General features: G+C 34.9%; 1 protein-coding gene across 5 annotated transcripts in view; it reads right to left on the bottom strand.

Moving 5' to 3' along the window:
• LOC106466031 (tRNA wybutosine-synthesizing protein 4-like) overlaps window positions 1-26,821 on the bottom strand; it is a 103,758-nt gene that overhangs the window by 23,290 nt on the left and 53,647 nt on the right. For all 5 annotated transcript variants that reach the window (XM_022393990.1, XM_022393992.1, XM_022393989.1 and 2 more), the window contains 6 exons: window positions 25,909-25,975; window positions 18,417-18,448; window positions 12,129-12,219; window positions 10,219-10,408; window positions 5,129-5,219; window positions 247-416 (listed from right to left, as the gene is read on the bottom strand). In XM_022393990.1, coding sequence (XP_022249698.1) covers window positions 247-416; window positions 5,129-5,219; window positions 10,219-10,408; window positions 12,129-12,219; window positions 18,417-18,448; window positions 25,909-25,975 — 641 coding nt within the window. The remainder of the gene's footprint in view (window positions 1-246; window positions 417-5,128; window positions 5,220-10,218; window positions 10,409-12,128; window positions 12,220-18,416; window positions 18,449-25,908; window positions 25,976-26,821) is intronic.

The raw sequence follows: 26,821 nt of genomic DNA, 5'->3' as shown, positions 1-26,821 counted from the left end.
TAGATTAGTTCATGTAGTGTTTTTTACCCATTTTCAGTAAAAAATTACATTTCCATTTAAGGATTTGCATCATAATATATCATAATGCACCTTCAACCAAAATCATCCAGTTTCATTTTGAAGCCAAAGTGAACAAGTTAATGAATCTTACAAACTCAGCAATTTATTTTGATTGCAAAAAAATAAAAAATAAAGGGTCACAAGTTTAAATTTTCAAAAAGAGTGCATAATGAAGACATATCTCACCCATGTGATGTCCCTGGCCCTCTAGTTCCAGCTTCCAACTCTGAAAGGTTTTAGTAGTCACATCTGTCAGTAAGCAACCTCCTAATCTTTGGTGCTTGCCATCTTGAATGCCAAAACCTCCGCAAGTCAACACCAGTCCATTTGGAAGGAGCACACATTGTTGCCCAAACCTTTTAATTCAGTTTGACTTTTAAAAAAAAACTTTCACTGTTGTAATGGATATATCAGAAAAACATTTAAGCATTTATCATGTAAGTTGAGATAATTATTTTTAATAAGTATATCATTCAAGTTTTTCCAAGAAAACAAAATTATAGTTCTTTAATCTTGGACCAATCTGTATGTAAATTGAATACCTTGCCCTTATCAATGATTAACTAGATTGATTTGCTGATAAGTTATTATTTTCCTACATTGAAAATAAATTTCTGACAGGTACTTACTTCCACTCACATACACAGTTATTCTCGTTCAGTGCTGCCTTCTATTTGCAAATTTTTTTTTACATGCCACAAGACTTTTACTCCCACATATCTCTCAGTTCACATGGTTTAAGAAATTCTTGAATGCAAATAATCATGCGATAAAACCTCCACCAATAGACACACCTCACACACACGTGACTCATGTGATGCTCACTATGTTATTCTACCTATCACTTCAAGTTTAGGTAGAAACTTAAGCATCTATGGACAGTGGGGAGGAAGGGTGGGAAGTGTGAGTGGAAGTAAGTACCTGTTGGAAATATATTTGCAGTGTAGGAAATTTATAACCTCTGACAAAGTACCTTACTTCCACATATATAGCTATAATCCCATATTAATTAGAAGGAGAAGTGAGAAAGTAGAAGCATCCTAAGGACACCCTCATGAAGGAACCTTCTAATTAGAGGATTATATGTTGGAAACTGCACCACTTCTATATCAGGTATACTCTTCATCCAAATGTGGAAAAGGTGAGACAGGTTGGGGCAGACAATTCTGAGGAGCACATCCCAATGGTTTGACATTGATCCTAACCACAATATATAAAAAATTTCAATCTCCCTGATGAACAAAATGTGGGTAAAGAAAGGGATGTGACCCAAGGTGTAGAGTGACTAGGGGGCAATGTACCATATATGGCAAGTCAACTGTGTCCAAAACTCAACCACCGGGAACCGACATGCATGTGGGGAAGAACAGGGATCATACCATCAGTAACTCAACCACAATCCAAAACTCAACTGCTGAGGACTGACATCCATGTAGGGGTAGGAAAGAAGATCATACCATCTTCACCTCAAGTTCAGCCAACAGGAAGGAGAAATTCCCACCACCAATTGGGGAATGGCACATGTGAGCAGAGCAAAATACATAGATATCCAGCTCAAACCAAACAGACTCGACCACGTCAACTGAGTAACATCTTCAGCATACAGATATAGAGGGTTAGTGCAAGAGGAAGAAACGGAGCACATGATACATGATCGAATCAGAAAAGAAGACTGGCTCAAATAATGATCAATCTCTTGTCGAATAACTGCCGATAATTCCAAACTTGAGTTCCCTCCACCTGAAGCCTGAGTAAGTATGCTGATAGAAGGTACAATCTCCAACGTGGTAACCTGCACATCAGAATTCATAAAGCAAATGAAAACCAAACACAACTGTGCTGCTAAAGAAATAAAAGGATGGAAAAATGACTAAATTCCATAACTGGGTAAAAAATAAATTATACCATGACTGAATGAGGTACAAATGAAAATTATTTAAAATAAGTAAAAAACTTGCAAAATAATCAATTGAAAATTAAAAATCCGAAGATAGCACTAAATAAAAGATCTGTTCACAAGCTCTGGACAAGAAGAGATGGTTAGGTAGAAGAGCATAGAAGGAGTCACATGTGTGTGGGGCCCGTCTACTGGTGGAGGTTTAATCACATGACAACTTACATGCAAAAATAAGTTGAACAATGTGAACCAAGGGATATATATGGGAGTGAAAGGCTTGTGGAATGTGAAAAACATTTTGCAAATAGAGGGCAGCATTGAATGAGAAATAGCTATGTATGTGAGCAGAAGGTACCTTCTGGAAAACAGCAATCTCTGATACAATATTTTGTAGTTCAATTAAGATTCAACTATTAACAGTGGCACAAAAGAAGGGGATCTTGGTGTAATGATTAATCAATCTCTTAACCCTATCATCCCAGGTACCCTTTACTGTGCATGACACAAGGTTTAGTGTCTTATATTCAAAATTTTATTAAACTACTTCTTGTTTATGTTATACCAATTAGAATAGCATAACATATTGGCTAATAACCCATATTTTAACAGTATACAAGTTTTAATTTCTTAATTCTAAAAGGCAATATTTAAAAAAATTCTGAATTTCCACTAGTGTGACCCACGTGACACATTTTCTCTTACCATGTCATCATCCCTATTTTATCCACCACCCCTCGAAAAGGTAAGAAATTAAACGTAAAATACTCTCTATAAAATCGTCACATCCTCTCTTTCACAATTCAATGATAGTTCTCTCTTGCGTTTCATTATATATTACCTATAACCAATAGAAATTCAAGGTTTTCATCTATCAAATGACATATTGTATAACGTTGTGCTCTGAACAGATAATCTTCAATTTCACCCAGAATAGCAACATCATTCCCATGGGAAAGTCAGAAAATTTTTGAGAGGTAAGTGAATTTGTCTACTTTTTTGCATGATATTAGTCTATATTCTTTGGTGCATTATTCAAATAAATAAAAATTATTAAGTGCGTTACTATCTATAGTATAAAAAATTAGGCTTAACTCTCTTCAAAACCCGAGAGCAAAAAATAAAGAAGATTGGGTAAGTACTTTATTTCTTGTTTTTATATTTATTTTTTATTTATTATTATAAAAGTAACTAAAATCTAAAGATATGGATCTTTTTAAATTATTTAAGACTAGATTAGGTAAAATAAGTAATAATAATAATATAATTAAAATGGTTCATAATGTACGCATGTGAGCAGCTCATGGGTAATGTAATTCGATAGTGTAACGCGAGCTGCACATTCCCCGAGTGATATACAACTTATAATGGTACAGAGAGTAGTTAGACATGGTTCAAAGGGCAATACAACAATAAAATTTAATTATAAATAGATGTATAATATTACTAACTTAGAGCTACTTAGTATAAATGAATGTGGTTTCATGTTATAATTTGAAGTCATTCTAGAAAGAAAAAAAGGGTAATTTAGGTTTTTTCAATATTTGTTTTTGGTGGTTGTGAGGTTGGTCGAATTGAGCATTCCCATTTTGAGATAGGGTAGAGAAAATAACAGATAAACTATAAAGCTTTACTAAAAACAAATGTTTGAAATGCACTTAGGATGTTTTAGGGATTACACAAAGGAAATTTGAGATTTTTGAGATGAGGAAAAGTATTTTTAATTTTAATTTTAAAATTACTTTGCACACGGAATATTCAAAACAAATTCTCAATATATTCATGGACAAATATTTATTTTATTTCATTAAAAATACTTCACCAAAAAATAGATTTTTTGTATGTGAAAGACTTATAATATGAACTGAAAGACTGCCAAATTTTGTGAAGATATATACACTATATTGAAACTTAGAAGTATTAAATCTATAAAGACCTTAATCAAGTAAAAAGAGGTCACGTGTTTAGAGAGTTAAGCCATCCAAGCAGTATTTTGTTGCTAGTGGAAGAGCAAACAGAACAGAATCTTAGGTTATGTCTACAGAAGTATTGAATACAAGTCTAAAGGGGTTATAATTTCATTACATAGGTCACTGGTTAGACCACATTTGTAGTATTGTGTTCAGTCTTGGGCTCCTTACCTAAGGAAGGACATTGTATTGTTGGAAAGGGTTCAGAGGAGGGTTACTAGAATGGTGCATGGGATGGAGGGATTATCATATGAGGAGAGATTAAGATCTCTAAAATTGTTTTATCTTGAAAAATGAAGAGTTAGAGGGGATCTGACTGAAGTATTTAAGATTGTAAAGGGAACTGATAAGTGTTGGTGGATCATCTTTTCTCATATTTAACAGCAAGAATAGTTAGGACTAGGGAACACAAATAAAGATTTTGGCAAGGTAGAAGAAATCTTCAGCTAAAACAGTTTGTTTTTCTAACAAGGTGGTTGACCTCTGGAATGGGTTACCTTCAGATGTTGTGGAGGCAGTAAATTTAAGTAAGTTTAAGAGAAAAGCTTGATAACTATATGAATGATAAGGGCTGGCCTTAAAATTTTTATTTTATTTTATTTATTTATATGACAGTTTTAGTTTAGTTTTGAGAATGGGACAACTAAAATGGACAAATAGGTCCCTTGTTGTTACTAAACATTATATGTTATGTTAAATGTAAATATATAAGCAAATGACTATCCTATGCTTCTGTAATCCTAATGTGATCAAGAATTATAAGGTTGTGCTCATACCTCACACAAAGTTTTCTCATTTAGGTGAAGCTTAACTGTAATCCTATGTGGTCAAGTGATACCTCATACAGGTGTTTCTCATTTAGGTGAAGCTTAACTGTAATCCTATGTGGTCAAGTGATACTTCATACAGGTGTTTCTCATTTAGGTGAAGCTTAACTGTAATCCTATGTGGTCAAGTGATACCTCATACAGGTGTCTCTCATTTAGATGAAGCTTAACTGTAATCCTGTGTGATCAAGTATTATAAAGGAATAATCACTACGGAGTTTGTCTAAAGACTGGTTGGATAAACTGACATATGCCTTGTTTCTCTTATTTTTCTAAAACCTAAAACTTCAAAAACTCCTAATAGTAAATAAAATGTTGCACAAACCTATAGCAAGTGGTCAAATTCTGTTTCAAATATAAAAATAAATTATTTTTACCTCTGTAATTCACTGCCATGTTCATATACTGTCCAATGGAGTCTTTTACTAATTACAGGCTCATATTTGTTCTGCTTATCTTTGCAAGAGTCTATAAGAAAACAACATAAATATCAGAACATGAACAATAAACCAGTGTTGGTCACTTGCATTATAAAAAATGAGCAGTAAACCAGCATTGGTCACTTGCATCACATTAAAATCAAAAGTAAGCCAGTGTTGGTTACTTGTAACAAAATGAACAATAAACCTCTCAAGAGATAAGATCACACTTATTAGCTTTATAATGGTATGACTCAAGAGATCACACTAACTGGCTGCACAATGGTAAGATTCATGAGATGAGATCACACTAACTGGCTGCACAATGGTAAGATTCATGAAATGAGATCACACTAACTAGCTGCACAATGGTAAGATACATGAGATGAGATCACACAAACTGGCTGCACAATGGTAAGATTCATGAGATGAGATCACACTAACTGGCTGCACAATGGTAAGATTCATGAGATGAGATCACACTAACTAGCTGCACAATAATATAGTTTATGAAATGAGATCACACTAACTAGCTGCACAATGGTAAGATTCATGAGATGAGATCACATTAATTGCATGATGGTATGGCTCTTGAGATAAGATCACACTTATTAAATGCACAACAGTATGATTCATTAGATGAAATCACACTAATAGGCTGCACAATGGTAAGATACATAAAATTACATCACACTTATTAGCAGTGGGGGAATTATGGTCCTCAGGGCCCTGCACACAGTTCTTTTTGGGGTCCCATTTAACTATGTAAATAAATTTTAACACAGGTTTTGAGTATTATATTAATGATATACGTACCTATATACAGATGTAAAAAATTAACAAAACTAAATACAATAATTCAAAACAGTTTCTATGTGCTTCTTCCAACACTTCTTTTCACAAAACAGTCAATTATATGGTCATAATTTAAATCCTGCAATGCAGAACTTTTGATCGATAAAATCGCTAAACTGGTTAGGTGCATGTGAGATATCGTTGAGCATAAGTAATTTTTGACTCTGAGTGCTGAACGATTTTTCACCAGTGACATTTGAAATGGGTAGTGTCAAAAAGATTTTAAGTACTGTCTCTACATTTGGAAATGTGGCACTCAAACCATTAAAACGTGCTTGTAAAGTTCAGTGGGTGATTTCGATGATACAGATTCATCACTGTTGGCAAAATGCAGGAAATGTCGTAACTCGTCTTCAAAAACAACAGAATCAATGTCTTCTGAGTACATTTCCAGTAATTTTTATGTTATCGTCTTTCTTCGCCTCATCAATGTTCTTTGCAGTCCCTGGAATAAGTCTAATATTGATTTAATAGGCTCTTTTCTGTTTTCCAGTTGTACAACTAGCATATCACAAATAGTGTTCACAGTTTCAACAATTAATTTTTGTTTCCTTTCTAACATTGTTTCCTTCTCTTGAGGTTCATCAAAAAACTTCTTGCTTTTCTTTAAGCATTTCTTTATTGCACCTTCCATTAAAGATAATGCTTCCAGTTCGATGGACGGATAATCATTTCTAACTTTAATGATTAAAGCCTGAAGAGAAGTCAACAACTCTACAGCCATCAATACGTGACCATCTTTAGGCTACAGTGATTTGCTAACAGCATTCATTCTTTGCAACAAACGATTCCACAAAACTGTAAGAAGAGCATTTTCAAACTTTTCCAATTTTTTCAATAGAGATTTTGCTTTGACTTTTGCTACAGGCTTCTCGTTCTCTGCTACAGCAATATCAAGCAGGGCATTCTTAATATCATGATAACCCTCTTTCAAAGACAAAATTGCATTGCTTCTAGCTAATCTTTTTCACTGTTTTCTTTTGCTGTAGATGCGATTTCAACACATTCCATCAATGTGTAGATGCTGACAAAAATGTGTACACTTTCCCAACAACATTAAAAAATTTCGTTGCATTTTGACAAATCTCTGCAGTTCTGTTACCGAAAAGATTTAATGAGTGACTGGAACATGGAACATACAAAGCAAGTGGCTTCACAGTTGCAACTATGCATTTCAATAGTTGTCATCAATAAGAGTATTGTTTTCAAACTGTGTTACTAATTGTGAATCTTAACACAACAGTAAGTTGATCCACGTGACTAACATCAGGAGTCGAGTCTACAATTATAAAAAATATTGCGCATTTGTCAATTCATCAGCAAAGCTTTTTCACAGATGATCAGCCATGACAATGAGAAATTAGTCGTAAATGTGATGAGATAAAAAAATTAGTTTTACCAGAACCACAGTTCTGATAATTTTCCAGATGCTGTTTGAGAAAATCATCAAATTCAGCCAGATATTCGATACAAGTTAAGAAATTGCCATTATGAATTGAAGACTCAGATTCATCATGACCTCTGAAAGCAAGGCCTAAAGTTGCAAGTAGCTTCACAGTTGCATCTATGCATTTCAATACTTGTCGTCAATACGAGCATTGTTTTTAAATTGTGTTACTAGTTGTGAATCAACACGATGGGTTGAGTTATTTCTTCTTATAAAAGAACACATTGCACTTACATGAGTTTTCGAAGTTTCATGTTCACTTAATAATCTTGATATGCAGCTCCAGTTTGAAAACCCATCTACAAATGCTTGCTTTCCTTTGTTGCCATCAGGAAATAATTTACAAACATAACAAAATACACATTTGGATGTTTCTGAATAAACTAACCATTCTCTTTTTTTCCATTGTCCCATTTTCTTTACTCTATAGAAATGGTTTTTGTTAAGACCTTATTTTATTCATCCCGCTTCGTATTCTTTTTTCAAATTCTTTATTTGACCTACATTTTCAGGTTTATTTACAATATGATATTCTATCATATCTGATAGAAGAGAATCAGGCCATAAAGCTATGTCATTCACGTAAGAAAATTCTCTAAAATCTATAATATCCTCCATTTCAGCTAGATTACTATCTTCATCAGACTTAGTTGTAGTTTCTACATCTTCTTTATCTTCAAAAGTGACTGAATCAGCCACATCATGAGGATTAGGGATTTCACTTGTTTTTACATCTTGATCTTTTCTACTTATAGAAGCAACTACAGTTTCTTTCATTTCTTCTGATGCAACGTATTCTGTATGCACAGTAACAGATTTAAAAAAAGACAGTAAACTATCTTTCTGTTTTTCTTCATGCTCTTGTTTTTCTCTCTTATTTTTCATCTTTTCACTTCCTGATGCATAATGTTGTTTCATATTCATGGAATCACGTTTTCAAATAACCGGTGAAATTAACCAGTCAAAAAATATAACAAAAATGAAAGTAGAATTAATTTTTATAGGAACTACACAAATGATTAATTAGTAAGCCAGCACAGCACACCCTAAGCACATCTTATCTGTTTAGCTAGGTAAACTAAAAAAATAATATTTTAATTTTTAAAATAAACTAATTTTTAATACATATATATAATTTTTATTGTCGGAACTTGGGGGTCTCTCAGTTGCACGGGACCCTATTTCTGCATGTACTGCACATACCTATAAATCCACCTCTGCTTTTTAATTGCACACTGGTATGACTCATGAGATGAGATTACATTTATTACCTCTACAATCATATGACTCATGAGACCAAATTTATTACCTCCACAATGGTATGACTCATGAAATGCCATCACACATACATGTTGCACAATGGTGTGATTTACAAGTTGGATCACATTACCTGCACAATGGTATGACTCATGAAATGAAATCCACTAACTGCGTGCACAACAGTATGATTCTCATGAGATGAGTTCATTCTTACATTGATATTAGGCACATGGTATAGGACTGGTTTGATTTTGTTCAAATTTCAAGTAAATGTGCACTAGATATCCCTAATATTGAACATATAGACCAGAGGAATAATAGCTAGTCAACAGGACCCACTGCCAACTGTATCCGAAGAGGAGAGCATTTTTTTTTCTTTCCAGGCACAACGACAGAAACCATAGATCCTTTAATCTAAAGAACAACATGCCTATCTCTTGTATAAGATACTGAGTGAAAAAGAAAACCTCAAGTTACAGTTGTGGTTACTTATAATTTGGTGTGAACTAAATATCTAAAGCAAATTCAAATTCAATACACACTGAATGAAGAGGCACAGTGATCAAGATATGACATTTATTTAGTAGCTCCAACTTGCATGATAGAGCCAAATATTTGTAATTTTTGAGTGAAATATTTTGTGCATCAGCCAGAATAATTATTGCTACATCAGATGCTTTAAAAAAGAAGCTCATCTGAAATACATTAACTTCAAATTCTCATTCTGTATTACACTCCATATTAACAATGTCACTATTATCTAAGTATTAATTTTGTAAGTCATGTTCGTTAACTTGCATCTGATTACACACAATGAAAGCACATCCATAGTGTTTCGGAGTGATTGGACATTAGAAATTGTGAAACGGCTTGCTCTGTTAATCATTCAGAGACTATCAATACCATTACAGGCTTCATCTACTGGAACTATGCTATGTGATAAGTTTTACACTATGTATCTAATTGCATAAGTAAATTTAATATCTTAAATAAAAGGATGCAAAACCATTATCACCATTAAATGTTTTCATATTATCACTATTATTCAAAATAAACTCTTAGTTTATGATTTTTTTTGTAATTTAGAAATTCTAATCAAATAGTTATAAAATACTTTCAAATTTAATTATACCTTACTAGGCCTATCAAACCTACAGCATGAGTGCAAATATTATGTTACTTTAATAGAAATTATCACTTTACTAGTCTTGTGCACAAAGTGTGAGAATAAATAACAGATTGTCACAAATCATTTTGGACCAGGTTGATTTATACTGATTAGATTTGACTGACTAAATCATTCTGGAAACAGGTTAGTTTTTAATAGTAAGGTCTTACTGGACACAGTGATCATACTTACCTAACTATTCACTCTTAGATATTCACAATCAGTCAAACATAGAGTTTTACATTCAACATTGACCCAACTGCTTGTCTAAACAGAGTTAATTCCAGCCATGTATTGTGTTAATAAAAGATCACAAACCTGAACACAAGGCCTTACTAAAACTGGCTAGTACACCCTGAGAAGCACATGCTAAGATGTAGTGAGAACACTTCAAGTGCCATTCTTCAAATTCATCGAATAATTCTAGACTTTGTATCCTCTTCTGCTCCTCCAAAGGAAGCATGCTAAAAAGTTGATTCATTCCCAGTACGTAACACTCTGTCCAACACTTTTCCGATCAATATAACAGATACACATAATTATAACCAGCACTGCAAGAATATTTCACAAATAAACATGTTAAAATAACTAACAATATCTTTAAGTTATGGTACCACTTTTCAGTTTTTATGAAATTTCAGAGATTGATTATAAAGACAAAGATATAAACCTTATAATATAGTGAACAGTCTTATGTCATTAGTTTGAGGGTAAATGAAGTTTGTATCTTTTAACCCTCCAACTAATGACTTAATACTTCACTATTGGCAGTGTTCACAAAATGAGTAATTTTAAGCTTATGCCTGTTACAAAAAATGTGTAAAGAACAGATAAAAACAAACAAATGAAATTACTCATTTTCTTTGTGAAATACATGGTAGGCCACAGCAGTAAATAGAGGGATTAACTGAAAAGTTGGTAAAACTCTTATTTACATTTTTTTTGTGACTTCTAAGTTATTAGGGGCACTGTAAGGTTATGGATCCAAGAGCAAGTTGATGCATAAATATTCTAGAAAAATGTTGATCCATGATGACCCAAACAGTAATCCTGGGATTCAAAACAAAAATCCTACTTTGCAATATTCAACAATTTAGAACTTTCTTACTGGAAACTTTCTAAATAAGTTCACTACTGTTGCTTCACTTCTTCCCACCAATAAAAGAAACACATGCTTGGAGTGCACTCAACCTCAGAAGAAACAGTGCCAAGCACATATTTGAAGTGTGCTCAACCAAAGGAGTAGTAGTAAGAAACACAATTGAAGTACACTCAACAACAGAAGAAACAGGGAGAAGTAAGTGATTCGAGTGCGCTCAAACACAGAAGAAACATACATTTTGAGTACTATCAAAAACAGGTCTAACAGTATGAAATACATGCTTGGAGAATACTCCAAGAACAAAGAAAAAAGTGATAATCACATGCTTGGAGTACATTCAACACAGAAGAAATAATACAAAATACACATTTTGAGTACACACAAAAACAGAAGACACCATGCAAATGGTATGATGGGAGTACACTCAAGCATAATAGAGATAAAAACATGCTTGGAAAGCACTCAAACACAGAAGAAACAGTGAGCATACACTTGGAGAGCTTTTAAATACAGAAGAAACAGTACAAAGCACAAGCTTGAAAAGTGCTCAAACACATTAAAACAGTGAAAATTATGTTTTGGGTACACTCAAACACAGAACAAACAGTATGGAAAACATTGTTGGAATATGCTGAAATACAGAAGAAACAGTATCATATACAAGTTTAGAAAAACACATACTTGGAGTACACTCAACCACAGAAACAACAGTGAGAAACATGCTTGGAATACACAGAAGAATCAAAACAGTAAGAAAAACAAGCCTAAACTGCACTCACACAGAACATTTTACCTAAAGTGAATTTAAACTTTGAATACCAGTTGAAGTTATAATGTTAAATACTAAGCAGTGGGGGAAGCATGAATTTACCTCCACCATATAAAAATTAGTTTATAAGCATTCTAATCAGAAGCAAACAAACTGAACTGAATTTTATGATGCCTTCCACTAAGAAAATTTAGTTTATAGAGTGATTGTAAGCATTTTCTGTGTTGAATTAAGTTTTACTAATTACTTGATCAATTAAAGACAAGTTGGTATTATAATAAATTACAGTTTCAGTTTAGTAAAAATAAAAAAATATATATATTTTTGATTATTAAATCTCCAATAAATTATACATACCAGATTCTTATATCTGTTTTCTTGTGATTTTTCAGTTTGGAATGTCTGTATACTTCTTAACGGAGATCCAAGTGACTGAAAATGTTTCTGCCTACAGAACAAAAAAAATCTCTGATGATAAATAATAATTGATTAAAATCACATATTAAGCTTTTAAGACTATATATCTCTCAAACTAAAAGTGTTCAACCAACAACTACTTACCTCCTATGGTATTATAATAACAAACAAATCTGGTAAAAAAAAATACAGTTCTGATAATAGAATTAAAGAAACAAAGACAATTGTTTGTTTCACAAAAATTTAATTTATTACTATCATGGTTTTGTCTGTAAAGGCAACATCACATACAGACTGAAATAGCTTGCAAACAGATATAAAGATGGCTAATGAAAGTTAACATTTTCCTAAACTGAAATGTATTTCCAATAGATACTTACCTCCACTCACAAAATAGCTTTTCCGGATGAGTAGGAGAGCAACAAAACCTCTTATTGTATCCAGCACCCTCTCCACATTTAATCACTTTGAGATTGGTCAGAAGACCTACACCACGTATCACTGGAAGTGGAGAGGCTGAGTGGGAAATGTGAGAAAAGATGTCTATCGGAAATACATATTCAATTTAGGTAAATGTTAACTTCTGATACGATATCTTACCTCCTCTCGCAAAATAGGAAGAAACACATTGAACTGGTGGAGGGCCTGTGAAAAAAATGAGTCCCTTTAGGAAGCACCCAAAGAGAGACCATGAGGTGTGGAACCTAAAAAGAAAATATCACACTGCTGGGGAAGATTGCACTACATCTAATCCAGGTGTACTCTTTTCTCTTTCATTACTGTGTCGTGAACATAAAAGGTGGAAAAAAATGAAGGAATTCAATAATATGAATTACCAATTAATGGGACCCCTGGGTCTGGAGTGGATATGGTGTGACAGACCGTAGTGGTAGTCCAACTTCATCCGACACCTGGCAGTATCTGGAATTGTACAAAAATTTCACAGTAGACAGAAGATCACCTATCTCTTCACCTTGAAATGGAAATTGGTAAGGAAGACGAGCTTCTGTACCAAAATCTGTCTCAACTTGTGCATATTTCCAACCCATCCAACACCTGATCCACCATTAACTGACATCCAGCAGATGGTAAGAAGGAAGAAAACCCCACTGGGATGACAATTCCAGTTCAAAACCTGGTGGCATTGGGTATATTTCATTCAGTACACGTTAGGAGGAGAATACTTAGCCGTATACAGGTGGAAATACATGTGCTTCATCCAACTACAACGTACATTAGATCTGCTGGTAACCAACATCCAGCAAACCGTAAGAAGAGGGACCATAAACCTTGGATGCATCTAAATTCCAAACCCTGGCGGCATTGGACATTTGTCATCCACTCCACAGTAAGAGTAACGATACTGGCCAGAATACGTGAGGACTTACTTAGCTGGACCATCTCCTATCAACACCTGACCCCCACAAGAACCACATCCAGAAGATGGTAAGGAGAAGGAACGTCTCGACCTGAGGAGGAAACTGGGATATACATAGATATATATAGTCATGAAATGGCAGAGTGCTTCAACCAAACGCTAGCAGTATCTAAAATTGTACATCAGGTTCATGGTAGGAAGGGCGTCACACCATTGACACATGATTCTAATCCAACCAACACCAGACTCACCAGGAATGTATATCCAGAAAATGGTAGGAAGGAAGAATACCACGGTTGGAAAAAGCAATCTGTCAGATATATATATACATTAATACAGCATAGTGCTACAACCAAAACCTAGTGGTATATAGAATTGTATGTCAGGTCTGTGGTAGGAAGGGCATCACCTCATTCACACATGATTCTAATCGTGACCAGGCTATCTCAAACCAACACCAGGCCCACTGGGAATGTATATCCAGAAGATGGAAGGAAGGAAAAATGCCTTGGTGGGAAAAAGCAATCTGTCACATATATATAGGTATACTGATACGGCATAGTGCTACAACTGAAACCATGCGGTATTTGGAATTATACATCAGGTCAGTGGTAGGAAGCGATATATGCTCTCAACACCTGCAGAATGCCACCGTCCTACTCTGAACTAAGTGGTATGATGCATCACTCAGGAGGACAAGCCTCCATGGTCCACCATCCCAGCAGTTAAGAACTGGTAAGTGGCAAGGACTCCCATACTCCACTAGAATTGTATGTTAGGTAAGTGGTAGGAAAAGTCTCAATGCCACGAAGCATCAGAGATGAGCAGAAATCCCTGTCTGCTATACTCATGTTTCCACGACTGTGTAGTCTGGGATGACCACTAGAGAGAAGTACGAGCAGTCCTAAGCAACACATCATCTCTACGGTGCGTGCAACCTAATGCAAGTACGTAATTGTTTCGGCATAGATGACAACTGAATGGAGACACAAAATCAACACCTGGAATTGTATCTCAGGTCAGTGATAGGAGATCTACTACATAATTGACATTGGGCATGGTCACAGGATGGACAGTGCAGATTTTCAAAAAATATATATACCTAGTCAGGCACCACTCACCACACAGTGAAATCCGCAATACACTAACAAAAAGGCTCCTGTAAATAAAGAAATCACAAAACATAATAGTATAAAGGAAAACATTAAAAAATATTTGAGAAAATACAAACACATCTGTACAGTACTACTATCATTTGAGAAAAGATTAATGAGTGCATATATGGAAAAGGCACTGGTTACAATGGGGGGGTTGTGTCGTGCTCCTATTGGTGGAGAGCTGCTGCATAATCATTTACATGTGGATATGCAGAAGTGGAAGGCTAGTGGTGAGAGTTGAAAATATGCACCGATAGAGGGCAGTACTAATCAAGAAAAACTATTTTGTGAGGGGAGATAAGATATCGTATCAGAAAAACTGGTTTTGAACATTGACATTTGCCAAGATATCAATAAATTTGTTAAATCCCTAAGAGAAGCCCTTCCAATCTGTCTTGTCTTTCAGGAAACCTATATCATCTGCACATGATGACAGACATATTTATAACCAATATCCTCTCAATGATGTTTATTACCTTTGTTTCTTTTTGGTAGGCATGAGTAGACAGTTGGCCTTAAATTCTTTGTCTGTGATCAGTTTTGTTCAACCCTGAGCAGTTAATATCATTTTTTAACCTATTTATAGCTTACTTAGGAAAGCTAGGTAAATTAAATTACAGTAGTTTTGGGACAATTTATTATTGTAACTAGAATATTTTTTTGTTTTCTAAGATACATATTTGAATGCTACATGCATTTTTTTTGGACAACCAACTCAGTGAAAAGAAAAATAAGGGTTAAGTATAGACCTGCATCCTATAATAAAAGGCCTGGAACATGAAGTAAATGCTAAATTTCTTGTTTTTATATATTGTTTTTTTAATTATTATTATATAATTTTTAACAAAAGTAACTAAAACTTAAAACTAAAAATTAGAAACTTCTTAGTTAAGGTAAGAAATACAATTTAAAATTTCATGAGTTTAGGAATGCAAGCTCATGAGTATAACTTAATTTACAGGTGTGAAATAGAAACAGTCTCCTGCTGTGATTTATTGCTTTTCACAGTGATAATCAGCATCCCTGGCACAAATTCTGACAAAAAAGCAAAGTTAAAAGAAAGCAGATGTGAAAATGTTAAAGGATGAAGCTGTGAAAATAAGTAATTTGAAAAATCTTAAATCAATTACAGATTCATATATATTATTTATATAATTTATTTTTCAACCTGTAGATTTTGCTACAATTAGTGTTAGGCTACAAAAAATTGGAGATAAAAAAAACTTTTGATATTCATTTAGGAGATATTAGAGGTTATGGAAATGTTATATGAAATCTGTAAGATGAAAACAAGTATGATTATTATTAACATAAAAATTTACATTTCACTCAAACTGACTCAGTAGATTTCATAATTTCAGAAAATTCTTTAGTACAAAATACTTTACAAAAAATCCGATTTTTTTGTGTGTGCAACAGACTAGTAGTGTTTACTAAAAGCTTGCTAAGTTTTGTAAAGGTACACTAAATACATTCAGAGTTATACTATGTATAGTTCTATGGTTACATGATGGTTACAAGGTAGATCAAATTGACCACGCCCATTTACAGATGGTTAACATATGTGACACTAGTCAATGTACTCGATGCTCTTAGGTAATTGATTAATCAAGTTAATTTTCCTGTATATGTTACTTAGATCTTTTAATAAAGAGATATATTTCTACCTGCTGAATACTGGTAGGTCAAAGTGCACATGTCATGACCTTTTTAAAGAGTTACATTCAACACTTAATTAAATTATCTTATTATCAAAATGTAGTTCAAGTGTTAAGTGTAAGTTATAATTTTTTAAGCTTAAATGGACGTATTTTACTACATTCTCAATCTTCACTTTCCTATATCACATGATACTCATTTGCTGTGAATAGTACACTTAAACATTCTTTCCATTCCTATTTCAGCTTCTGAGTTTTATCGTAAATTATGGGGTTATAGTAGAAGTAGAAATGCTGTTGAGACAATCTAATTTTACAGCCTCCAATCAACTAAATTTATAGAAATAGAAACCAGTAAATGAAACCCACATGCCAAGACCTCCTATTATATACTGTCTTTCAAAGAATGTCAGTAATTTTCTCTCACATTTGTTATTACACCATTTATAACCAACAGGGAAAAAAATATTTTAATTTACTGATTTACATATAATGCTAGCTTATTCTCATGACAGCTTTTGAATTATTTGGTGTAAAGATTCAAAGCTGCTATCAATGAATTCAGCTTGACCAGGTAGTGAAATGATGTTAATGCACTCATGGCTATACAAAGTCAGTTAATTTATAATATCTATAGGATATTGTATACTTTGTATATGTTAAATTAAATGTTTTAATAAATAAAAATTCAGTAAAGTATTAACAACTACCCAAGTAAAAATTAGGATTAATTTTTATTGACACTTCAAGTCTTTCACTGTAAAAAAAAAAAGTACTAGACCCACAAATGTATTTTATCTATTGTTATAAAAGTAACTACAATGTAAAAAAGTAGAAACTTATTAAGTTAGATACAAAAACATAAATGAAAAAAAAAGTATTTGTGAGGTATGCATGTGAAAAATTCATCTATTATGCAGTTCCATACCATAACTTAAGCAAGTGGTTACCAGCTGATTTCCGGCTTGTTATGCATACTTAATAATTAGCCAGTGTTCAAAAAGCAATAAAACAATTTATATATAATTTTAAAACAAATGTAAACTGTTACAATACTGAGGTTGGTTAGGATCAATAATTGTAATTTTCTATTACAAACTGCAGTCATTCTAGAAAGATAAAATAAGTAATTTAGAGTTATTTCATATTTTTTGTGGTGGTTACAAGGTCAGTCAAATGGACTAAGTTTGCATAGTGTTTGGGTAGAGAAAATAACAGTTAAAATATAACGTTTTACTGAAAGAAGCTTCTATAAGTTGTACAAATGAAATTTGAAAACTGCAAGATAAAAAAAAATCTTCAAATCACCTTGCATTCAGACTAGTCACAGACTGAGTCAGACTATGACTCCATAAATATTTAGTTAAAGAAATCTGATTTTTGTGTGCAAAAGACTTATTATGTTTAAAAAGAAGCTTGCCAAATTTCACAAAGATACACATAAAATATTGAAAGTTAATAGTATGGATACTTTTATGGTTACATGTTGATTGGAAGGTTGGTCAAAATGCTCATGCCCATATAGAGAGGGATAAGGAGTAAAATCAAGCGAGTTGCTCTGAAACATGACATACATAATATACAGGATTATGGACTGTAAATTAAGAGCACACTTGGGATGCCAAGTAGAATCACACATAAGCAGTCATAAAATTACAAGTAGGCTGTCAAGAAAAGTCGCATGCAAGCTATTGAAAAATATCACATACACTGTCATGATAAATCACATGTAGACTGATGAAAAATGTTAAGAAAAGTCATACTTGGACCATCAACAAATCACACGTGTGGATTATGAAAAACTACAGATAGGATGCCTAGAGAAAACTCATCAATTTGGTTAAGCATCATACTGTCATCTATTTTTTTTTCACATTTGAGAAGGTGATAAGTAACAAATGAGTTTTATGGTATGTCTATTCTTAATTATGTACACAGAACTGTGCAAGCTTCATTAAAACTGAAAGTTAACACACTGTTTCATTTTTCTAAAAGTAACAAGCAAAATTTAAATTTTTTTATTAAATCTACTTACATGATCAAACCAAATCCATCATCTGGGTGGATCTAAGATCAAAGGAAAAACAAGTACAATGAATAGCTTATGAAGTCAACATTAATCAAAAGGTTACAACAGCTAAATACAATGTTGAATAAGAATAAGTTTAAGAAATAAAAAGTCATTCTACAGTTACTGCTCACTAAGGTTTAGCTCTAGAATTTGTTTGTTTGGTTGGTTGATTGGTGTTTTATGAAGTAAAGCAACTAGACTATCTGCACCAAACAACCAGTAAAAACAGTAAAAGTAAATCATAGTAAAGTGTAAAAATAAAGTAAGTTAAAACCAAAATATGTCCAAAGAACAAATAAAAGAATTAAATAAAATTAAAAAGATCAATTGTTCTTAAAAAATTGAAAATACAATAAGTTGGACAGAGTCACCATCGCCAATGACACTATCCAATGTCAAGGGTAAACCCTTACAAAACACGTGTCTAAAATGGTGCCGCATCTAACGATCGTAACGATGACACGACAGTAAAATGTGGGCTATTGTGACTTGAATATCACAAAGGCTACAGATAAAAGAAAACAATGATTTAAAAAACTGTGACCAATGCATAGCCTTTCCAAGACAACTTCCTCCTTCTGATTCTTACGGAAGCAAGATGGCCAAAGAGCAGCGGAAGGTTTCATCTGGAAAAGCTTGTTATGACATTGCTCACCCCAAGTTGACTGCCAACTGGCCTGAAGCCATGCCTTGAATACAGGACCATAGTCCACATATAGGACAGTCACAGCCGTGACTGTGCCAGAACAGATGGACTTAGCTGTGGTGTCAGCGAGCTCGTTCCCGCGAATACCGATGTAGCCAGGTAGCCAGAAAAACTGAAAGGAAAGAGAAGATAGAGAAAAAATAGGCCAGTTATTGTTTGATATCAACAACAACAGGGTGAGAACTAATGTTAAGGGCCAGTAGAGCTAAGAGAATCAGTGTAAATAGTACAATTACTGGACTGCATAGGGCAAGAGAAATAGCATACAACTCGGCACTGAACACAGAGGGGGTTGTGCTCATTTAAGTCTCCCAGGATTAATATGGCAGATGGCAACTGGTCAATGAGAGTATCAAGGCCTGATTGATCATAAGTCTCTCTAGGAGACAGGTAGAGAGAACAAACAGCGATGGCACGATCCAAGGAAACACATATGGCTACAGCCTCCAAGAGTGTATCGAGGGACACAGATAAGGAGGGCACATGCTGGTTGACCAGTAATGGCGCCCCTCCATGCACTCATCCATCACACAACCTGTCATTCCAGTACAAAGAAAACTGCCGAAAGGTGACTGTATTGGCAGGTTTCAGAAATGTTTCCTGTAAGGAGAGACACATGGGATGATAGGAATCAATCAAGGCCTTAATGTCATTAAGATTAGAATGAAAACCTCAACAGTTCCATTGTATCAAAGTGGCCATTTTTATTTAGGTGGAAAACCCTTTAGTTTATGACCATGCCATTTTTCTTTACTGGATCCTGCTTTCGGTCGAGTGGGCAGATCTCTGTCATCAGACTTAGAATCCAGCAACTGAGGACATGATCAAATGATCATCCTGCATCGCAGGGCCAAAGAAGAAGGACCCGAGTGGACACCGGAGGCCAGTGCCATAGGAGGTTGACCCAGGCAGTCACTGGAAGGAATGGTGGGGACAGAGATTGGAATAGACATAGACTGGTCAACTCTGTTAACCATTGAGGGCAGAGAAGGACACAAAAAGGACTCAGAGGCATGGAAAGGTCTGTCTGCACTCCCTCCATGGCAGTGGAGCATAGTGCAGCAGCATATGCCTGAGATGGAGTAGGGAACAACAGCTTCTGAGCCTCAAGGTAATAAATGTTGTTAACAGTCTTCAAACACTGTACCTCTTTCTCCTCCACCCACTTAGAGTAAGATCTATAGAAAGAGGGATGGGAACTACTAAAATTAACACAGTGAGGGTCCAGTTTTCACTCGTAGGCATCATGGTCCTTGCCACCACAATGAGCACACGTCATAGAATCACAACAAGATGCCTTTGAATGACTGAACCACTGGCACTGGAAACATCAGAGAAGGTTGGGAATATATGGCCATACCTTACAGTTCAAATAACCTGTCATGACAGCAGCAGGTGAACACGGCAATGAAACATCAAAATGAGAACAATGGGAGGCAGCATAAGTCCGTCTTTATGAGTGGAGACATGAGGATTTCAAACTCGGGAATGCTCTTCAAATCCCTCTCGACAATAACTCCTTGTGAAGAATTCAAAGTAGCATGGGGAGTAACCTCAATGGGTATATCCCCAATGGCCTTTGAATTCAAGAGGAGTTCACTGTGTTTTGGTGTTGATGTTTCCACCAAGGTGTCCCCAGGACGTGGCTTCTTGACTGACTTTGGAGAGCCAGCAAGCCCCTCTAATCCTTTCTGAATAAAAAAGGGAAACATTTGCCCTAAAGGTTTTTGCAACAAAGAATGCACGATAAGAAAGCGAGGTAAAGGTGCACAATGGGGTGAAGACTGCTTTTCCGAGTCTTCAAGTCATGGTCGTTTACCGATGCCTAGAGTTTTTACTATTTTATTTTTATTATGGTTTGGGGGATCCATAATATAGAGAGAAAGATTCAGTGCCCACTGACCCCACCCACCATGGAGTCCTATAAGGGGAGACACTGCAGCAATGCCAGGGTTTTGGAAGCACTATGCCCAAACACCAGCATCAGACACGATGTCCACAACACCCATTGAGAATGCCCAACACTGGTACCCAGTTGACCCTAGCCTGACGGGACCAACTGATTGACCCTGGAATTCAAGCCAAAGTGGTGTGTTGCAGTGCCCCAGACACCACTCAACCACCAGGATCCTCTCCTCCCCTTCGCGGGTCACCACGCATGGCAAACACGTGGGTGGATGTTTAGATCCCAGAGAAGGTAACTGAAAATACAGAACCTTTCCTAGAAGGTTCCCTCATCACGTACAGGAATCCAACCCAAGGGGCTCTAGAATTTGAAAGCAGTCAGTATTTCTACAATGAGAATGCTGGAAATAAATAGTATTACTAACAGAATGATAAGCATTATGTAAACTATATGTCAGGAGTACAAAAGTTAACACAAACGATAAAACATTAATGCATACCTACAACTGAATACATGAATGGTTTTTGTCATTAAAAAAAAACGTCACCAAAGGTTAACAAACCTACTGTTAGGAACTTTTCAGAGCGAAAGACTCAAGACTGTCACCAAGTGAGCTGGAAATGAAAGCAGACATAGTAATCCATCCCCATGTGTTAAATCATTGGTGTGAGACGTGCAGTTTATTATTATAGTGTTCAAACTTTTTCTTTTATCATTAAAAGTCATCACTACTTATTTACCACTCATCTGTAATTGTAATGTAAGCAGCAATATTGTACATTAGAAGCTTTTCATGTCAATATGTATGTAGCATTGTCCTGCTTTACACAAATTATGTAGCCTTTCATTCATTAGATGTTTCCCTACACTTAAAATATACTTCCCATAAATAATTACCTTTTCACACAGATATAGCTATTCTTGATTTGACTGCCTTCTGATGGGCAAATTGTTTGCTTGCCACTAGCATTGAATTCCCACCTAATTCCACGTGTAAACATGAGGTTCAGCTGCAATTAAGCATGTGACAACCATCCTATCACAGCTGACTCCCTCAGTGCAGTTGAATCCAATCTTCACTTTGAGATTAGGCACAAAAAACAACACTAGAAATGGAAAGAATGGGTGGGAAGTGTGGAAGAAGGTAAGTATCTATCAAAAATATATTTTTAGCACAGGAAAATATTACCTTTCACTACGATTACTTATCTCTTCTCACAGATACATCTAGAATCCTACATTGAGCAGTTGGAAGGATCAGTGTAATATTACCTAGATGAGCACCCTTCAAAAGAGTCTGAAAAGCACCCATAGTGTGACACCTCTATGTAAAAGAAACACACCTGTGGGATGGAGCAAGATATACTATGCCCAAGTGGAGCCAACTGGTGTTGTGTCACAAACAAAGGGTTGAACAAGTTATCCATCCCAAATCCAAAAGGTAGAGGAATGTGTGTAAAGTGGTCAAGATGCCTCAGAACGTAATCAGGAAGTCAACTCCAGTCCAGACCAGTGGCATTGGAAGGAACTTGACCAATCAATTATCTTAGATCAAGGAACCAGAAGAGAAGAGAAGCTTCCATTCCAATAACCTAAATCATCATGTGTGCAAATCCAGCACAACCTGCAGCAAAAAAACCCAGGAATGTACATCCAGGAAGGTGGAAATGCAATGTGGATAGTCAATTCCAGTCTAAAACCAAACGGCATTGGGGATGTAACATCTTGTCCATAGTAGGAGGAAGTTCCCTGCCCACTCACACGTGAGAACTTATATTGGTTGGTCCAACTCCAACTAAAATCAGTCATCAAGGAGCCAACATTCAGGCAGCAGTAGGAGGGAGAGGTCTCAGCCAGGGGGGCAAACTACAAAAATAGACAGAAAATAAGTCCAGACCAGCAGCATCCAGAGTAAAACATCAGACCCATGGCAGGAGGATAGTCATGTCTTCTACACAGGGAGAGCACCACAGCCACATTCTCGATTGATGGAATTATGCACAACTCAGGAAGATTCCTTCATGAACCATCATCCCAGTGACTAGGAGGTGGTAAGTGGTAAGGGCTCCCAAATTCCACTGGAAGAAGGTGAGGAAGAAACACGTTGGAGAGTCCAGAGGAATGCATCATTGGAGAAAGCACAATAGGTGACCATGAAGCCCCATTTTGAAAAGCACTGATTGATAAGCAATGGTGCCCTTGATGAGAATGTCTTGAACCTTCTTTGAGACAGTGGTAGGAAATGAAATCTTGAGGGGGGGAGAAGAAACTGGGACAGGAGATAAGGCAGGTGTTCTATGGAAAAGAAGAGATAGAGTCCTTCTGACAAAACTCGAAAGACTCAAGGATAGTCACTGGTACTATTGATGTCAAACAGAGCATTGGTGAACAATGGTATGAGGTGTAGAAGACGTGGTCTGGAAAGGAGGAACCAGTAAAGGAGAGGAAGACAAAAAATTGGAACTGCAGAAGGAGGATAATGGGACAAATGGGAAGATAGAGAAGTGTGTAATCTGACAAATTAAACACAAGACTCCAAGGCAAGATGTCTAGAAACCCATCAAAGACCATAGATCTTAGAAAGGAGGCTGATCAAATATTTTGCACGGAAGTCAGGGGAGACTACATTCCAACCCAAGAGATACAAGCAACACAGAAGTCAAGTGTGGAGGGACAGGGCAGATGAAGACAATCTGGACAATGTCTTAAGTAGGAGTGTGCAGGATTCTGCCAAAAAACTATCCTGAAAATGACAGAAGACCTCAGACAACAGGTGGACAGACAAAAAATAACAAAGGAGTATTGTAAGGGTTACATGTAGTCAGGTAAATTGTGCCTGTGAAAAATGTACTGAAGAATCAAGGTCCAAACCCCAAAAGAGAAGAAAAGAATCCAAATGTTGACTATCCAAAAATGGATTTCTAGCACAATGATAAGCAATTGCATGAGCTTCTTTAGTAAATGGGTGGGATGTGGCATGCTAACCCCCACACATAATTGCTGTTCAAACCTGACTGCATGGACCTCAATATTAGGCAAAGGGGGAATAAATAAAACTCATAACCAGGTGCTTTGGCTAATAAAGAAGAGGAGGAGTCATATGACACTGGTGGCAAACACAAAATAAAACATACCTGTGAAATCAAGTCCAAAAAGGGTGATGAAGGCCTAGATGCTTCCACAGACTGAGAATGTACCTGCACAGCAAAGGAAGGGAGAGGGAAAAAGCTATCTAAAAACCATGTCATCCTGATCTAATCTTCAGGCAATGGCATAATTGCCTGTTGATTGGGAGAACACATGGCCTGCATGAAAGAAGCAATTTCCTTTCGAGCCATTACCGATACCTCCTCCACTGATAATGCCGCCCTACAGCCATTTTCACAGGTTGTTAATTGTCGGTAGCCCTTGTCATCATTATAGTAAGTTGTGAATTCATAAAATATTGTCAGACTACCAAAATTGAGTGAGCAAGAGAATTCACAATCAAAATTAAATCCAACTCAGAAGTGGATTCGAAAAACAATACTTTGAAAAGTAGAAGTTCAAAGTAATTGCAGACTGTCAAAAAAACACTAAAGGAAAAAATTGTTGAAAATCAAGCATTAGGTGTTAACACACTCATGCCAAATTGAGAAGAGAGGATTGGCTTCAATTGTATAGAAGTCAGCTGCAACAGGAGGGTATGTCACATATTAATTTGCATGCTTAAATGCAGCTGAACCACGTGGTATACACGTGGAATTAGGTGAAGTTCAAGGCTAGTGGCAAGAGAAAATCTGTGCACAAGAGGGCAGTCAAATTGAGAATAGCTGTATCTGTGAAAGGAGATAAGTAACTGTATTGGAATATTAATTTCATGTCTAAGATGAGAATCTGCCATCAAAAGAAAGCTAAATATTTGTTCAATTGTACATATTAATTTTAATGTTTGTTTTTCTTTATACATATGATTAATAAAGCAATAAATCTAGGGATTCTAACACTAAGTGTTAGATTTTTAGAAATCTTTAGAAAGAGACTGCATATGAAACAAAGTCCTATAGTTATTGTCTTGCTAAAGCTGTACTTCCTTATCCATCACATGTAATAACATTGAGAACAAAGAATGAAAATACAGCACACAGATGAAGATATACTCAAAAACTAAAAAATAAAGATTCATACTTACACTTAAAAACTATAAAAATAGCAAGATGCAACAATGACACAAAAAACTTCCTAGATATACACTTAAAAGTACAAAAATACCAAGATGCAATATATGCCACAAAATACTTCACACTTATACACTTAAAAACTACAGAAATATAACAATGCAAAATATAAAACACTTGATACATATACACTTAAAAAATTATAAGAATTACATGACATAACATGTACACACACACACACAATACTTCATAAATATACACTTAAAACTACAGAAATTCCAAGGAACAATGTACAAAACACAAAATACCTCATACTTATATGCTTAAACCCTACAAAAATAATATAAAATGTGATTTATGACAAAAATTACTTCATAATTATACACTTTAAAACTGCGAAAATACCAAGATGCAACATACAAAGATACAAACTACTTCATACTTGTAGAATCAAAAACTACAAAAACACAAGATGTAACATACATAAAATATTCCATACTAGCAAAAAAATTGTTTCTATCTCTTGTAAGAAATGAAGACTTTAAAATACATATAAAACAATTTCACAAAGTGTAAACAGAATATTTAGAAGAATTCAGTGCAGGATATTTTAAAACATTAATTGTCTGGTAAACAAAGGATACACAACCACCAGAGTATTAAAAACGTAACTGTTCTGAAACTCACTTGTTCATACGTAACAAATGCAGCATTTGGAAACTTTTTTGCAGCCCACTCAATCAGTCTGTTAGAGCTATAAAAAAACACAAGCATCTTCTAATTTGATTTAATTGAAAAAATATTTTATATACAATAAAAAGAAATGACAAAGAAAGAGAACAATTATATATAGAATAAAAGCATTTATATATTGCAGCTGAAACAAAATGCAATAAAACTTTGGCTATTTTGTAAAGAAAAATAACCACAACTAACAACTGATAAAGAATAAAAATCCCATACCTAAAAATGGACAGATGGGTTAATGTTTAATTGTAATCATATTAATGTGGTTATAAAAGTGAACTGAATGAGAATTTTAGCTCAAATTCCAACATTCCTCTTTAATTGTCTAATAAAATGGTCTGTGACAAGAAAAAATATAATATAGTATAAATACAAGTAGGGAAAAGTAACTACACTTTTGATATAACAACCCTCAAGGACTATTTCACACATAAGTGAAACAAATGATCAAAGAACATTACAAAAGTTCACAACAAAAATATAAGAAAGCAGTTTCTGATATATTTTTTGTACTTGCTAGTCTACACAATGTACCACTAAGAAAGAACAGCATTATTATACAGGGTTCATACACCACTGGAGCAAAAACAATCCAAGGCTTTTCTGAATCTTTGCATAACATTAAAATATGTTTCCAGGATTTGCATACCATATATTTTTAATGATCAGCTAATTATTTTATACTGTATTCTCAGAAAATAGCCATACTGTAACAGTGAAGCTAGAAAAATGTCATGAAAAACACATGTTTAACTCAAGGACCACTAGCTAATAACTTTCTGTGTAGCCAATGCAAGTCTTGTTATATTTCATTCCAACAATAAAACTAGTGGATGAAATTGTTTGAAACTTC

Source organism: Limulus polyphemus, unplaced genomic scaffold (genome assembly GCF_000517525.1).
Source record: "Limulus polyphemus unplaced genomic scaffold, Limulus_polyphemus-2.1.2 Scaffold2128, whole genome shotgun sequence".
Lineage (NCBI taxonomy): Eukaryota > Metazoa > Arthropoda > Merostomata > Xiphosura > Limulidae > Limulus > Limulus polyphemus.
The sequence above is the reverse complement of the archived record's forward strand: the minus strand, read 5'-3'. Positions and strand labels throughout refer to the sequence as shown.